The 17,560-nt window shown below is 40.1% G+C and overlaps 1 protein-coding gene across 1 annotated transcript in view; it reads right to left on the bottom strand.

Annotated features, from left to right (window-relative positions):
• Window positions 1-17,560, bottom strand: part of FRMPD4 (FERM and PDZ domain containing 4) — a 292,960-nt gene that overhangs the window by 26,435 nt on the left and 248,965 nt on the right. The window contains exon 5 of the mRNA XM_014875833.2: window positions 3,780-3,825. Coding sequence (XP_014731319.2) covers window positions 3,780-3,825 — 46 coding nt within the window. The remainder of the gene's footprint in view (window positions 1-3,779; window positions 3,826-17,560) is intronic.

Here is a 17,560-nt window from a genome sequence, read left to right as displayed (position 1 = left end):
AACGGTAAAAGGAAAATCACCATCAAAAAGAGAGATCGATGAAATGTTTGTAGAGTTGCATTTCTGCCAAGAATGGGGAAGAAATTCAGTCTTTATTTAAAAGCTCTTATTTTCCTTTGTCTGGTTTCTACTTCATCATTCCAGTTTTATTGGCAAAATTGTAAAAGAAAACATGGAGGAGGCAAAATTAAACAAATGGGGAAACTACATGTGCATCATAATTTTCGAAGTCATAAATATTATTTTCAAACTGTAAGGCAAATCGTATTTGTCAGAGGATCCCTTGCACAGAAGACCAGGACAGGTACACAGCTGGAGTGCAGCAACACCCAGGGCTTGCAAGGCTGAAAGAGATGCCAACAGGCTCAGGCATTACTGACAGCAATGGTGTGGCAGTATGAGAGCCAGCATGGACCAGATGTTCAAAGTGACTCAGGAGTACCCAGGTGACGTTGCAGCCCAAGGTTTGCATAAACTGAAGGGTCTTGCACTGCTTCAGGGCCAAAACTTGGCTGCACACACACTGGCATCATCCCAACTACTCCATATGCCTACAGACACCCTTGCTTCCACTGCAGAAAAACTTGAAGTTGAAAGTGGTAAGGGGAGGATGCTGTGAATCAATTACACCCTGGTCTGGACAGATAGGGAGGTACAATAATACTGCACGCAAGATCTGCTGGGTGCAACAGTCGTGCAGTCAAGGCCCTCCCAACCAGTTCATTCCACTAAGAATCCCAGCTTTGGGGTAAAAATGGGTCAATTAAAGCTAGCACCAACATGCAGGCATTAATCTCATGCTCTAACTGTTCTGTGCACATTCTTGGGGAGATGATCTTCATGCCTACATGAACTTAAAACATAAGTGCTTTGTCTGCTGAGGTAGAGCTGGGGAACTCTGACAGACGTACCAGAGTGGGGAAATGCAAATTCATGTACAAAATGGGCACAGCAGTCCAAATGGCTGGCAGAAAAGTGTTTCAGTGCCATCCTAAGCTCAGTGACATCTAGAGGTAGTTCAGCTATTGATTAGATTTTGCTGCTACTTAATGAGACGAGCAGATTCTGCCTTGTCAAGCCTCACAACGAGCTTGAACAAACAGCTGTGAATCACAGACTGACACAATTAAAGAATGGAAGGGATCTCAAAGATCATCCAGTTCCAAGCCCTCTGCCATGCACAGGGACATCTTCTAATAGACAAGGTTGCTCAGAGCTCCATCCAACCTGGCCTTGAACACTACCAGGGATGGGGCATCTGCAACTTCTCTGGGCACCTTGTTCCAGTGCTTCATTACCCTCAGAGTAAAGAATTTCTTCCTAATATCTAGTCTAAACCTACTCTCAATGGAGAGTCTCTCACTCCTTGTCCTGTCACTACGTCTCTACATGCCCTGTAAGTACTCTGTCTCCAGCTTTCTTGTAGGTTCCCTTCAGGTCCTGAAAGTCCACAATCAGGTCACCCTGAAGTCTTCTCCAGGCTGAACAATCCCAATTCTCTCAGCCTTTCTCCACACGAGAGGTGCTCCATCCCTCTGATCATCCTGGTGGCCTCTTCTGGACTTGCTCTAACAGGTCCATGTCCTTTCTGTGCTGGTGATCCCAATGCTAAAAGTGGGGTCTCATGAGAGTGGAATAAAAGGATAACCCTCATCCTGCTGGTTACACTGCTATTGATGCAGCCCAGGACATGTTTGGATTGCAAGTACATGTTATTGCCTCATGTCCAGCCTCTCACCCACCAGCACCGCACTTCTGGACAGAGCTGCTCTTGATCTGTTTATCCCCCAGCCTGTATTGATATCAGAGATTGCCTTGTCTCATGTGAAACACCTCACATTTGGTCATGTTAAACTCAGGAGATTTCCATGGGCTCATTTCTTGAGCCTGTGTAAGTTCCTCTGGTCCTTCAGGTGTGTCAACCATCCACTTGGCTTGGTGTCACTTGCATATCTGCTGAGGATGCACCTGATCCCTTTGTCTATGTCATTGACAAAGATATTAAATAGCACTGGTCCCATTACAGACTCCTGAGGGACACCATTTGTCACTGATGTCCGACTGATGATGAGGACTCTGAGACGTCGACCACAAGTCTCTGATGCAAGCATCCAACAAATTCTTTATCCACCTAACAGTGTCCCAAACAAATTCGTCTCTCCAATTTAGGGGGAAGGATGTTGTGGAGGACTGTGTCAATGGCTTTACAGAAGCCCTGATAAAAGATATCTGTAGTCCCTCCTTGTCCACTGATGCAGTCACTCCATCATAGAAAGCCACTACGTTGGTAGGCAGGACTTGCCCTTGGTAAAGATACCAGGTCATGACTTTCCTTCTTTTCCAGATTAAAGGCTGGAGAAGTACCTGTGCTGTAAGGTCTTCCATACCTTCCATAACATGGAGTGCACAATTAATTTGGGTTTCAGCTTCCCTTACATTCTGCTCATACAGGCTTGCTCTCAGACCAGCAGCATAATAACAGGTCACAGCATGTCACAGACGTAGTACTACATTTTGCTGTCCACTTTTAAGGACTACACATCTGTGCACTAAAGCACATGCCCTTTCTTCATCTGACATTTATAGACAAGAATTAAGTCTTTCAATGGATAAAACCTGCATTAAAAAAAAGTGTGTGGAGATCTCTTTCCCCCCATATTGCATATATTCACTATGACCTAAACCACTGGCTGTAAAATATAAGCTTTAAAGGCGGCTAAGTTTTTTATTCAGGCTTCAATTGACCTGATCCCAGATCACCTTCCTGACAGGTCTTATTGCAGGGTGGCAGCCCTTGCCTGTTTTTTCTGTGGAATGTATGCTTTCCCCCCACAAATTAGGTGCAGTGCAGACTGGCTTCTAGAAAGGGTGCAGGATAAGTAATCTGCATGGCCACCTTAAAACTAACTAGAAAGGCTAATGACTAGTATAAAGACACACAGCACGAGCCAAGTTGTGTTTGCAAGACGTACATTTTGTCAGCTTCATTAGATAAACTTGTTTTCAAGTCTTTGTGTCAATCCACCTCATCTCTTATTCTTGCATGGAAAGGAAGCAATTATCCCTTGTTAATGAAAACTGCTATATATGAGGCTAGACCACAGGGAGCCAAATGGACCTGCTGAATCTGAATTATTCTTGTTGCGTGGCTGAGGCCCCTCAGCAGCACACAATGTACACGTGGCTGTGCATGGCCATGTGAGTTTCCTCCTCTGGCTTGGCTTCTCCCCTTTGTTCATGGGAGATGGGTTTGAGCTGACAGGTCATGAACCCACTCCCACAAACCACTGAGTGAGTTGCAAAGTCACCTTGCATCAACCAGCTCTGAATAGGTAGCAGTTTCTCTCAGCCCATTCAAGGCAACCTCACGTGGTTGCCTGTCTGTCTCTGGTCTCCCTTCACCTCCACAAGCTGGAGATATAGACAGAGCCCTCCCTGAAATAAGGTACAGCTGCTTTGCTGCAGGAGTGTAACTCTGTGCGACCAAGGAAGAATCAAGATAAACCCAGGACTGCAACGAACAAGAAATTGAAGCAGAAATCAGAATTCTGCTCTGTCACTATGCGTTTAAAGACTGTTATTTTTTAATTTACTAATGTAGCCTTTGAGTATAGGACACAGTAATGCCATCTGAAACATCACCTTTAATAGAAACTGACCTTATTGCACTTACTTCTTTTAATTGCACAGATAATGTAGGAACACAAACAGAATATGGGCAGAAAAAGAAGCTGCTGTGTTGCTAGGAAACTAATTCAGAAAACACTGACAATACTTACAGGGTAAGGTTGAACAACAGTAAGGAGGATCGATTCTTTGCAGCTTCTATAAAAAGAAAAAAAAAGTAAAATCAAGTAAAGAGTCACTTTTACTTACTATTGATAACCAGCTTTTCTTTTTAATGGAGAAAACTGCAGTAATATGGAAGAATATTTATTACAATGACATAGCAAAGCAGTATAGAGATTAATAATATGCCAAAATAACAATAGATATTAAGAAATAAGTTTTTTCCAATCTAACAAATTGAATTGGCCTAACTTTGCAGTTTATGCTACAAACATTTTGGTTCATCAGAGAAACCTGCATGCTGCAAAAATGGTTATTGCTGTAAGAATGAAATAACCTTTGATTAATTGTATTAGTTCAGCATCTGTAGTCTACAAATTTCTTTGACCTACTTTACAAATGCAAGTCACTTTTATATCATCTAGCCCTTGTACACTTCAAGCCAAATCTGTTTGAAGACAGCAGGTTTTCTTTTTTTCAAAACAAAAATGAGGACAAAATTTAGCCCCCATTTTTTCTCTAGCTCACCTCTTTAAATGGGTGGAAAAATACTAATATCTGGCGAATTCTCCCATTAGAATTTTTAGATTTTTACAGGATTGCTAAGGAAAGGTTTTTCATTCAATTTAAACAGTTCTTCTTTACAATGAAACGAGTAAATGGAAAACATATGAAAAGCTCTAAAAATCCACAACTGATTTATAGGATAAAGAGAAGAAATTATTATGACTCTTGATGTGACCAAGTGGTCTAGACAAATAATACATATATTTTAACTCCTGGTGGGTAGTTGGGGGTGGCGCATAACTGTGAAAAAGTAAAGTGGAAGAAGGAGGAAGAAAAGACAATCACAGTTAATATCTCTTGTATTATCTTTTGACCAGAGGGTTGCAGTGGGTTTTATTAGCTAAGAAAAGGTCAGTTGCTATTTTGTTGAGATAGAATTAAATTTCTCTTGGTTTTACTACTTTCAAACACAAATTGTTTATTTATGTGATTTACTACCTGGCTAAATTGACAGGGAATTGATTTTGCATGCCTGACCTACTGAGCAGAACTAACTAAAAAAATCATACTGTACTGGTCTTATATAGGGTCACCTCATAGGCAAAATGATACCTCTGATATGCAACTTAAAAAGCCAAAAGGCAATAAAAAAATGGAGGAGAGACTGAAGGCCTAGTCAGAAAACAGGTCTGGAAAGCCAGTCTATAGTTGCTGAAGCAAATACATTACTGAATGCCAACAGGGATTAAAAATTTTAATTTTGTCAAAGCCACCAGTCAAGTAAGGGGCAAAGTCTAATCTAATATCATGTAACTGAAGAAAAATTAGTTCAAGCTTCAATTTTTACTTCTTTTATTAGATATTTGTATCATTATCACATTTTTTTGGAATCTACAAATGCATGTTAAGAAAGGTAACTTATTTCAAGAATCTCATCATCTCTATGCTATCCACATCTATCCAATTATGATTGCTATATTAACCTAGGCAGGTTAGTAGACAGAAAGGCTCACAGTTGTTAGTTTGGGATAAACTGCAGCCCTGGGATAACTGCACCATGACTAACTGATCTTTTCAATTACTTTGAGCTCACTACTTTATGTTTCTCATGCTGCGTATGATTACTACTACCACTGCCTCCTGCAGTCCAGCTACATTAGAGAGTTGTCTTTAAAAATGAAAATCAGCTTCTCCTGAAAATGTTTTCCAGGTCTTCATTATTCTTGGATTAAACCTGTCCAGGTGTCAGGCTAGGCAAGATTCATCCTAGATTAGCAAGTGCTTTTTTTAAACCAAAAGATCAAAAGATGTATTTTGTGGACAAGAGTTTCTTGCAGGATAAACACTTGCATTGGAAGGATGCTAGACTCTGCACCATACATTCAACATTTGAGGCTATAATAAGGCCCTCTAGAGTATCTGGACACAATCATGTAACACATTCAAAACGTTGGTGTCAATCACTACACACAAATCCCTCATCATCAGAGTAAACATTTTCTATAAAACTCATGCTACATACAAAACACAGCACAGTCACAAAAGAACCAAGTATTTAATCATCAGCTTTTTTGATCTGCAGTACTCAGTCATGACTCCACCACTTGTCTGAAAATTTACTCAACTGATGACGACAAAACTCTGCAGGACAGCTCATCTTTTTTACTTCCAGTATGGGTAGCATAACCTATGGATCTGTGCTAAACCTTGCACAGCACTGGGGACTGCCAATTGTACTCTGTATTGTATATGTCACAAGAATGGAGAAACAATGGAATCATTGACTGTGTGATCTCTGCGTTTTGTAATTTAAATGTATATGGAGAAACTTATCTTCCCATGTGACAGTAGAACATACAGACAGTTAAGTTTACAGAAACATGGTACATCTTCACACTGAAACATGAGCTATGTCTTTTAAACAGCACCTGAAACACAGTGGCAAAGGCTAAAAAAACACAATTGCAGTCTTAGTTTCACCCTGAAATGTCTTTGCTTATTTAAAATGTGACTAAACTAAGAAAAATAAATTAAAAAAAGAAAAAGAAGGTATATATTACAGTTATTTTATTATATTATTACCTTTCAACCTCACTTAACAACTACGCAATTATTTCTGTGCTATTTTCGAGTCACTCAAGACCAAACATCTGCAATACCAGCTTAGAAAACAAGCTGCTGACTTTTTCAGTGCTCTGCCATCTGACTGGCTAACACCATCTAACTGACTACCAAAATATCTTCATGTTTCTTTCATTTCCTGATATTAGAATCAAATAATGATAACAAGGCTAAAATCTGAAAACTCTGATGGGAATTTGTGATTCATCTCTCTGTCCTTCTCCGTGTCCTGCATGGTGATTATATTTGTCCCTTCTCACTACTCCTCACAGCTACTTAGGCTGCAACAAGGAGAGAATATAGACGGTTTGAGAATCAAATTATGTCTATTATAAAGGTTAAAGTCGCATTACTAAGTATCAGGCATCTCGAGCTACATGAGGCATTAACATTCAGCTACAATGCCAGCCTCTGTGAACTTGAGGCAGGAAATCACTGCTTCTCTTCTGCCTCTTGCTAGCTGGAAGACAGGAAGGGAAAAGGCAGATGAGGAACATGGGGGAATCCCAGTATCTGAGCCAAACAAAATAAGCTGGTCTGCTATTTATATGCATCCTACAGCAAATATAGCATATAAGCAGATAAAGTATATATATTGCTCTTAAGAAGGAAGAATGAAAAATTGTTTATGCTAATTTTAAAGCTTTTAGCAATTTTACATACTAGAGGAGTACTTGGTTTCTTTCCCACTGAAGATGAACAATTAAATAATTAATTAAAGCTATAATAAATAATATAATTTCCAGAAAATACAATTCAGAAAAATCTAACCATAACTTATCTGGTTCATTCACAATGAACATTAAATTCTGAAACTCTTGCTTTGAAACACTTTTTCTCTGCTATTTTAGAATCATCTGTTTCAATTTGGGTCTCACTACTGATGAGAAAGGTCTGAATTCCACAACTGTGGTGTTTGATGCCATGATCTGCAGTATGTTAACACTACATTTTTAAAGTAAGGAAATGGAAATCAATGGGTCAAATGCTAACCAGAAAATGTAACAGGTTACCTCAAATGCCCGATTCGAAGCTAAGAAAAGGTGGAAATCTTCAAATTCTAGCATCTAAGCTAGAGAAAAATCATTCAATGGTTGAATGTCTTTCAATATTATGAATGTTAACACAGTATTAATGAGCAAAGAGTTTGCGAAGTCACTGTACTGTAGTACATTTTAAATTATTTATTCGAATGAATCACAGAATCAGAGAAAGGTTTGGGTTGGAAGGCACCTTAAATAACTTAATTCCAAATAAGGATCACTTTCATTTGACCTGTATATATATTTTTACATAGAACCTGTTTTACAGTATTTAAATTCACCTAGGGAAGCTACAAATTTTGTTTGCCCAGGCTCTTATCATAAGAAACAGTTCCTGTGGAAGAGTTTTTCCCAGAGATCCAGGTAGATTTATTTCCAGGAATGGAGACATCTGGAAGAACCTTGGTGGGACAGAATAGACTCAATTTAAGGCAGTTTCCTCATTCTCAGTTGTTATTACACAGCACACACAGAGTGAGCCTTGAGGCCCTGTGATGATGCCAACCTGCCTGAGTTGACCTGGGGAACCTTGATAACTATCAGACAAACTCAGTATTCATGGACACCAGTGAAACAACGTGGAGGGATCCATGAAGAAAGGCTTTAAGAAGAGTGTGTCTTCCCCAGGGCTGTTTTTGTCACAGGAGAAGCAGCACTGTGCAAACAAGAACACCCAAGATAAAAGCCCTCTGCACCAGACAATCCCTGAGGAAGTGCCATGGCATGTGGGGCTCTTCCCTTTCCATTCCCAAAGGCAACCCTGCAGAACACAAACTACAGACAATAGTTCCATGACTCTAATGGACAAGTACAACAGATTACACCAAGCTGCAAGCCATGCTACTGTGGGCAGATCCCTTTTGGTCGTTTAATTACATCTACCCATAGATAATCACTGTTTTAGCAGCAAGTGAAGCATCAGATCTCTCCATGCCTAGGAAGATATTTTCCAGAAAAGTTTTTAGGGGAACACAGAAAATTATACTTTCTCTAGAGGTTGCCAATTCCTGGTAGAACCAACTGCTGAAGAGTGGCAAAGGGATTTCAGTCTCTGCCTGTTCAGCTGACCTTTGGTAAGTCTCTCTAAAGATCCTGTAGACAGTGAGAGATGGGCATTCCTGCAGGCACACACACGGCATTACATCCCCAGCTCCATCTCAGAAGACAGTTGCAGGAATGCTGCAGGCAAGAAGCATAGCAGGAGGCTCATGAAATAAGGTACATCACCACAGAGGTGAGGTCTGGGGTCCCAATTTAGGGGACACTGCATGAAATATAGTCACAGAAGATGGGGATATCAGGCCAAGGTGCCAAGCTTTGGGTTCAGACTTATGAAGAACAACTTAAGAGATAAGCATCAGCTTGGATATGGTTTTCAGGAGATGACAGAGCACAGAACACAAAGATCATAGTGTTCAGGTCTTATTTTTGAAGTTCAGGATGGTGCAATGTAATCCCTGGTATCAGAAGGCAGAGACATCACAATCACATTTTGAATGCTGTGGCTGCACTGTCTACTGATGTTAATGATATTACCTGTCCTTAGCCTCACTGTCAATGCAGTGAAATACTCTTGACATCCAAGCATCTTCAACTTGTGAACTCCGGAACCCTATAGTTTCATTTGCATAGCCTCCTGCTTCACAAAGTCATTAAAATTTAAGTCTGCCATCAAAGATGTGAGGGCTTGCAACAGCAGAAGCAATCTGCACAAGAACTTGGGAATTTTGCAAGAATCCTGATTGAATGTCTGAGCCCTAAAAACTGTGCAAGTAATGGATGCTTGAAATAACCACTGCCACATAAAGCATAAAACACATAAGGATGGGATTATTACAACCCTGCAGGATCAAAGAGCAGCAGAAACAGAGCTGAGTGGAAAGACACTCTGATTCAAACATAAATAACTTCAATAGTAGCATACCGAAAATTACTGTCAAAGCAAATTGTGTTTTGTATAAATGTTCTTTATTTTAAAGGCCTGGCATGGTGTGAAAGTCAATCTTTAAAATTGTCAGTCTGCTGCTGGCACTAATTGGAACCCTTGTTGGCAATCTCTGTAAGGGGTCAAGGAGTGAATGTGTCTGCAGGCTGAATTACGCTCGCTTCCTCCAACAGAAGTGGTCCCTTCAGATCAGGGCTGTGGCACACTGGTGGGCTTTCATACGGCAAATGCCATTCAGATACCTCTGAAATAAAAGCTTTGAGAATAAAAAAGTCTCCTCTTCTTCAAGGCTGTTCATCTATCAAACTTTCACATGTACCAAATTCACACTATTTCCTTCCGTATTAGCACTTTGGCAAGGTGAGCCCTATAAAGTTGTTGCTCTTGAATTTCAGTGCTGTATGACGACTATATTTACCTCTTGACAAAAAACCCTCCTCTCACAAATAGTCAAAGTTTTCCAGTTGCTCATATTTTTAAGTTTAAGGCGGTTATAGCTTTGTAACTGAGTTACCAAAATTTTGGTCAAAAAGAAATTACATGTGTATGCAGTAAATACCTCTGTATGCTGTGGAAGAGTGCTTTGGCAAGACTGCTTGAATACCAACTGCAGCTTTACACTGCTATCTAACTCCTAAGCAATGTTACCTGCTCCTTACTACACTGGCCTTCAATTCATTCTTGAGTGCACCTCTAAGCACTGGCAATATGCAGAAAACTTGACGTGGACTGAGGTGCTTTCCTTAGACAACCATTTTCCTACTTATACAGATTTATGATGGTCTCCCTCAACCCCTGAGAGAATTTGGGATTGAACTTCAAGATGGAACCGAGAACATATGAGGAGTTACAGCACAGGACTTCTCTGATCCAACAGAAGCAGTATTTGCTCATTTTGGTCAGTGTATCAAAAAGCAACCAAGAGCCAGAGGAGCATTAGTGTGTATCCGATGGACAGAGACTGTCTCCAAGTCCAGCTGTTGGCATACCACTGCCAACACCATCACCATGTCAATTAATTCATGCTGCACGAAGATGCCACACAGCCAAGGAGAAAAGTGTAGTGCTTATTCCCCTATTAATTAATTGTTCAGCTGTCCTCTTCTAATTAGACTTTCTACACATTAGTTTTAAAGGATCAAAGGCAGACAAAATGAGATAATATTGGTCTCTCAGGTCACTCATCCAGGCCAACGTTCCACTGCTGGTTTTTCCATCATTAACTGCCAAAGTCTCAAAAGCTCTGAGGAAACATTAATTTTCAAAGTGTAATGAAGAAAATGAATATAAGACAGCCCCAAGATGTCTATTGATGACATATCTTGAGAAATAGTTCTATGGAGTTTTAATGCAATACTAGCAAAGTAAAATATTTACAGAAGAGGTTGGTCTCACCATGGAAAGATCAGTTGTATTCTGAAAATTTCTCATCTTTGTTTGTCAGACTCTGCTGTTTCCATCAGACTCCAATTATTTTTAAATGGCATTCCTGTGAGCATTTTGTGCAAGGCTTTTCAGACAGTTTCTAAGTGAGCTAAGTGCAATTCTGTTCTCTCATTCAGCAGCTGTCCACACACGGATCCAGCAGACACACAACACCTGCCCACTGCTCACAATGCTCAGGGACATTAAACCCATGCAATCAATTTGGGTTCACTCATCCTTTGCACTGGCATTCTTATTGAGGATGTCCAGGAACTTGGGCTGCAACAAAACACCAAAGTTGCAGAACAAAATGCACAACATGGTAAATTCTAACCATTCCAAAAAATCCAACCCAAGGCTGATATGACAGACAATGCTTTGAAACAGTGGCATGAATAATTTCTCTGAGGCAGCCACCAGACACCCAGCAATGGTTATGAAATACATTCCAATTACTTCATCATTTCTTATGTTCAGCCTTCAAAAATGAAGCCATCATGATTTTGCCATAGTAGCATACATGCTCACATAAAGTTTAATTTTAAAACTGCTAAATGTAATAACAACATCCTTCTGTTTTCTAAGATAACTCCTAAATTTTTGTAAATATATATGGATGGTCAAACTGAGTTCAGAGTTCACTTACTCGGAGAGAGAAAGAAAAGAAATACATCTTGAGTACGTCTCTGAACAGGTCTGTTATGTTCCTCTACACTATCTGAATTAGAACAAAATAAACTTTCTTATGCCCTCTTGAATTTCCAGCACTTGTTTAGAGGTCTCTGTACAGGTCTCTGTAGAGGCCTCTTATGTTCCTCTACATTATCTGAAGTAGAAAAAAATAAACTTTCTTACGCTTTCCTGAATGTCCAGCACTTGTTTAGACACCTTGACACAGTCATATAGTCTCTTGAATTTTTATTTCAATAGTGGAAACAGATAAAATAATGAAGGTTAAAGCTGAAGGGTATTATGAGACAACTTTTCAAACCCTAGAAATTGGTGTTATTCCATTCACTTATCTCAGTGTAAAACAGAGATTAACAATATGATCTGGAAATTGAACAGGATGTTTCAGGGAGTAAATGTAATTCTAACATTCACATCATGAAGGCTTGTTGGTTTCCTCTTCTTTCTTTCAAAGAGATGCTATGTAAATCTTCATTTAGAAAATAAATTCTGTCTTCTGCTGGCTTATTTTTAATGTCTGTTTTTGCTGACACTATATTAGAAGTCAACAATCATCACTTTACTCAATTTTTTTACTCTGGGTGCAGCAGATATCTCATGTCCCATGAGAAGGGAAAGTTTTCAGTTAATTTGTGCTGGACTACTTCTCTTCATTTTAAGTGGTAGAGCAGCTTAAACTTAGCCCAGAAGTCAACAAAAACTTCATGGCACAGCTGATGGCTATTTTTGCAGAAATGTTACTCTGTGCCCAGGTTAAAATTACACTGATGATTAAACAAGCAACGTGCAGCTCTTCTGTCACAAAACATCAATCCAAAGCTGGACTGAAGAGTGACTGCTTATAGATTTGAAGGGAAGTCCCCTTGCTGGGATGGTCACAGCATCTGCTGGAGCAGGAAAAGCAACACTGCCTCTAGTAGAGCTCTTGTTTGCCTGCCTGCTCTTGACAAAACTTAGGCAACTGATATACTAATATAATGCAAATATTGCTTCATTAGCACTGAGAGTCTCCCAACAGTTTCTTCACTACTCTGATTTTTTACATAAATGGACATACTTTGGACAGAGAAGGTCTACCATACATGCTAAAGCAGAATTTTGCATAGTTTTGTATAGTATATTGTAGATACTATGGCAGTTAAGAGATCAATAAAAACAGTTATTCAATAAAATGCAATATCTAATACCAAACACCTTGAATAAATAATTACATCAATGAAGTAAAATAAACACTAGTATGACTTGTTCCTTGCTGAGAAACAAAGAAATCGCATACTCTAAAATTATACTTGAAATTGGAAATAAGAAACTAAAAGAAAGGATAGTTGAAGATGTCAGAAACTGTAGAGGACCAATGCTGGTATTTGCTCTCTTGCAAAAGAGATTTATGGGAGCTACATGTTAAAGAGGACAAAAGATCACTAAAGATGAGAAAATCTTACAGATATTTTTACTATGTGACAAATTAACCATAATCTTTTATGATCAGAGCTTCATTTTCATTTGTACTGAAGCATTAGAATCCATTACAGCTGCTATTCATAATCTGTATGGCACTGGCATTTTCATTTTCACATTTGGGCATTGTGTATGTAGTAATGAAAGGTCAGGCATTCACACACATCCTTCATTCCTGCAGCTATTAATTTTTTTCATTCCCTTAATGCTTTTCAAAAAGCAGAACATGAGATAAATTTTTCTGATTAAATGTTAAATGCTTTAGGATCATCTTGTTTTAGAGAGTTATCTAAGTTTTTATTAATAATGCATAACATTCACTTAGGGCTATTTTGTGTCGGAAGTCCTTCACAGCATTATCTTAGCTCAAAGTAATTCAGCCAATAAAGAAAAAGAAATTAAGAAGAGGAAGATGCAATTGGAAATGAGATAAAGCTCTTGAATTCTGAAGAATACTGTATTTTCAAGCACTATATTATATACTGTTCTCAGTTCAGTATTATTGGCTTTATCATTGTTTCTTTTAAAAACCCACATTCATTCAAAGAGTGATTGTATTTTTCTTTCAGATGTCTGAACACTATTACTTACGCTTTTCAGTCTTATCTGCTTTTTGGGACCAAACTATCTGATCCATTCTAAGAGCATCTCAATCCTTTGTTATGGAACACAACGCTAGAATAATGTTTTAAATAATTACAGATTGCTGGAAATGGTTTTGAGAAGTAAATGTTCGAACAAAACAAGATTCATCGAGTTCCTCATTAAGAAAAGTTTTGGTAGTGTCTTGAGCATTATGGGTTTTATTATTAGTATTACTGTAATTATCATTATATCTGCAAGGTTAGACAATTGATGGATACTGAGCTGCAGAAACTAATGCAGAATGATTTTTGCTTACTGCATCTGGAATAGAAAATTGATTGGTCAGATGCCAAAGACATATCCATGTGCCACTGGAACAGTGTCAGTCAGGCAAACGTGATTTTATAATGATGTGGATGAGCAGCCAAAGGGGCTGCTCTTCTCAAGCTGCCATGCACACAGCACAGTAATTCAGACACCAGTCCCAAAGTGCAAACTCTTTGGTTATATTTATATCTTCATGTATTATTTAATTTATTTAAGAAGTATACTGACAGGAGAAGAAATTGAGACAGAAATCCTGCCAGACAGTTAGCCACCTGTTCCTGTTAAATTGCATTAGTTATTAAAAAGTCCTGCCGTGAATATATACCATATATCTGGAATGTTTCAAATTCAAGGGTTCATCCCTTTTTTAAAAAAATTTATTTAAAGGAAAAACTTATTTGCTGTGCTGAAATTAATAAAACGAAATTACTGAAATTACTAAAATATGACTTTAAAAAATATATTCTCTTTAAAGCTATGTCCAATCTTTCAAAATCATATTATTAATTGTCATTTAATAAATCTTGATATTTATGCTGATTAACCTAAAAATGCATTTGTGCTGCTATACCCTTTATTTTTTTCCCTTTTTCTGTATCACTAGAACAATACAAAAAATTTTTTACATTGTTCTTGGGACAAAGAATCACTAGTATGAGTCTCTGAAAAGTTACAAAGCTGCTCATAAACGTGGTCCTTAAGATAAAACTTAAATTAAATTTAAGCAGAAATTCTTCCCTGATAAATGCAAATATATTGTAAATTATAAGGGGGGAACGAATGTTGGAAAAGGGGAGAAGAAAATTGCCCTGCAGACTCAAACCAAGCATAAAATGCTGAATGGTTGCATTCTTCTATCCACAGAGAAAATGAAGACTTAATTGCAGAGCAGTCGGACACCGAGCTGAGAGCTCTAGTCTAGCTGGGGAACACCAGCAGTAAAAATACGCTGGCAGTCTCTTAGGATCAGTTCTAAAGCCGCCCACGCTGCCGAGCCGAGCCGCTGTTGCTGTCCCCGCACAGGCACACCGCAGTTCGCTTGGGGACACGAGTGACGGCGGCGCCGCGTCCCGGCCGGCCCCGGCCCACCGCCCCGGCACCGCCGCCCGCAGCACAGAAATAGGAAAAGGTGAAAATTAACCAGCTTATCCCTGTCCTCTCCCCTCCTTAGGAGCTGCGGGTAACAGTCAGGACTGAAGGGAAGGACAGGAAAACAACTCTCTGCTGTTCAGGAAAGCAGTAAGGAGGAGGAGGGAAGCTGTTCACGGGGGAGGTGAATAGATATCTCACCACAGAGCTGCGGCCAGAAGGGGTAGGAGGCAAGATGCATACTGCTGTAGGAGAAAAAGGAGGAGGGACTGACTCGATGGGACTTGCTAAATTGATTTCATAGGTATTTCGTACATAATTTATTTGCTGTACTTGTATTTGCTGAGCGTGTGGCCGACAGGGCGCTGCGGCTGCAGGCCGGAGGAGGGCCCGAGCCGCCCCCCGGCAATGGGGCTCAGAGCGGCGGGGCAGGGACAGAGCCTGTCCCGGGACAGAGCTTGTCATGGGACAAAGGTTGTCCCGGGACAGAGCCTGCTCTGGGGACAGAGCCTGTCCTGGGACAGAGCTTGTCATGGGACAAAGGTTGTCCCGGGACAGAGCCTGCTCTGGGGACAGAGCCTATCCTGGGACAGAGCCTATCCTGGGACAGAGCCTGTCCTGGGACAGAGCTTGTCCTGGGGACAGAGCCTGTCCTGAGGATAGAGCCTGTCCCGGGACAGAGCTTGCCCTGGGACAGAGCCTGCCCTGGGGACAGAGCCTGTCCTGCGTGGGCACAGCCCATGCCCAGGCACAGCCCCTGCCCGGGTCCGGCACAGCCTTTGCTCCCGACATCGCTGCCCTGCCGAACCAAGCAATGATTCCACACAAAACACTGCAGTGAGCCGTCTTATGCAAACTCTCTCTAAGCACAAGCCATGGTAGCAAGGGCCCGAGGGCACATCCGGGCTGCTGCCTCTGGCTCTGAACCAACCTGTCACTAGCCCTGTCCCCTGGGCACAGGCACACACCGGCACTGCCATTGTGCCCACAGGTCCCTGGCATGGAGCATGCCGACACTCACTGTGAGCTGCACACGAGTCCAGCTGAGAGATGCAACCGAGCGGCTCTGTTGGTCCAGCCAGAACGAGCAGCCACCCCCTGCACCATCCACATAGCAGATTCTTCTTGGGCTGTCTCAGGGCATGAGGTACTACAGCTCAAAGCACTTCTCTAGATGCTCTCTGAAATCAGAGGGACAGCTGCTAATAGCTTCTCCCATCCTCAGCATGGCTAAAGGCAACTAGTTGGGCTAAAGGCCTGGTTTTAAAGACTTGGAGCTCATAGAGGTGAATCAGGTGTCAGAGTTTTATTGTTCAGAAATTACCCTGGCCTGTCAAACACACAAACAAAACAACAGGCTCTGTAAGCTGCACAAACGGTTTTAGGCACCTTGAGTCAGCTACCTGGGTTTTGGATACTGCAGAGCTTGCTCTTGTAGTCTGAGCCAACTCATGGTATGACTGCATAAAAATGTATCCTGTATTTGCCTTGTAAACAACTTCACCAGGTTTGAGAGGTATGCAGTATGAAAGTGTCCTTCCTACAGAATGACTCCTATAGAGAACAGCCTTTGGAGTCTGCAGATTTCTTCTGTCCTCTTGGACAGCTTGTACTTCTGTTTCATCCATAGTATGTTGAGGACTTTCATTTAAAGCTAGTTCAAGAACTTTAGGCATCACAAATATCCCTCACTTCAGCTGCAATTATGAGATAAGCACAAAAAAAAAAAAAAGCAGTTTAAAAATCTGCTTCACTTGTACACACTGACAACAATCTATCTGTGCAAGAATAAAGTCCTTGTTCCAAGAATGTGCATTAAAATTCAGTTCTCAGAGAGGACATAGCAGCGGATTTAGCATGCAAGGATACATGTTCTTTAAGGGCTATATGTCAAACCTCAAGATTAAAAATGGACTTGTCAAAATTGAATCTGACAGAAATCACTGTAACTGTACCTCTGTGTTCCAATGGACATAATATTCTTCATTATGTAGTCACAAAGTAATTTTTTGAGTCTAATTAGAGTGCAAATGAGATTTTTAAAAAGCCAATTAAATCATTATTTTAAAATTACATTTATTGCTAATGCAAAATGCCAGATTATGAGTATTGGCTGGTGGATTCTTTACATCTACAAGTTAGTATTTTTTGCATACATGTAAGTGAGGAGAACAGTTATGAGTCCATCCTCAGTTATAATTTTGGCCTTTAAGTCAGCAAAAAGAGGAAAAGAGCAAGATCTAAACAGAGAGGTCACAGGACACTGATGATGTGTTATCACCTGCAGGCCTAATTAGACACCAAACTGCCCACATGCATGTCACTAATTCCTTATGTCACACATGGCAAGAGAAGAATAAAAATAATGAAAAATAGTTCAAGTTTACTAATCTGTGATTCTACAGAAAATAATCCAATACTAAAAATCTAAACCTTGCAAATCCTTTTTAAAATTTTTTGTTTGGTTGGGGTTTTTTTAAATTTTCACTATACTTTTCATTCCCTAATTCTGGCCTATCCTAACTAAAAGATAACCTCGGGGCAAAAGCTCTTAATCGAAAGGGTCAACAGCCAGAAAAGC

Source organism: Sturnus vulgaris, chromosome 2, assembly GCF_052056855.1.
Source record: "Sturnus vulgaris isolate bStuVul1 chromosome 2, bStuVul1.hap1, whole genome shotgun sequence".
Classification (NCBI taxonomy): domain Eukaryota; kingdom Metazoa; phylum Chordata; class Aves; order Passeriformes; family Sturnidae; genus Sturnus; species Sturnus vulgaris.
Note: the sequence above shows the minus strand (reverse complement) of the source record. Positions and strands in the feature narration are given on the sequence as shown.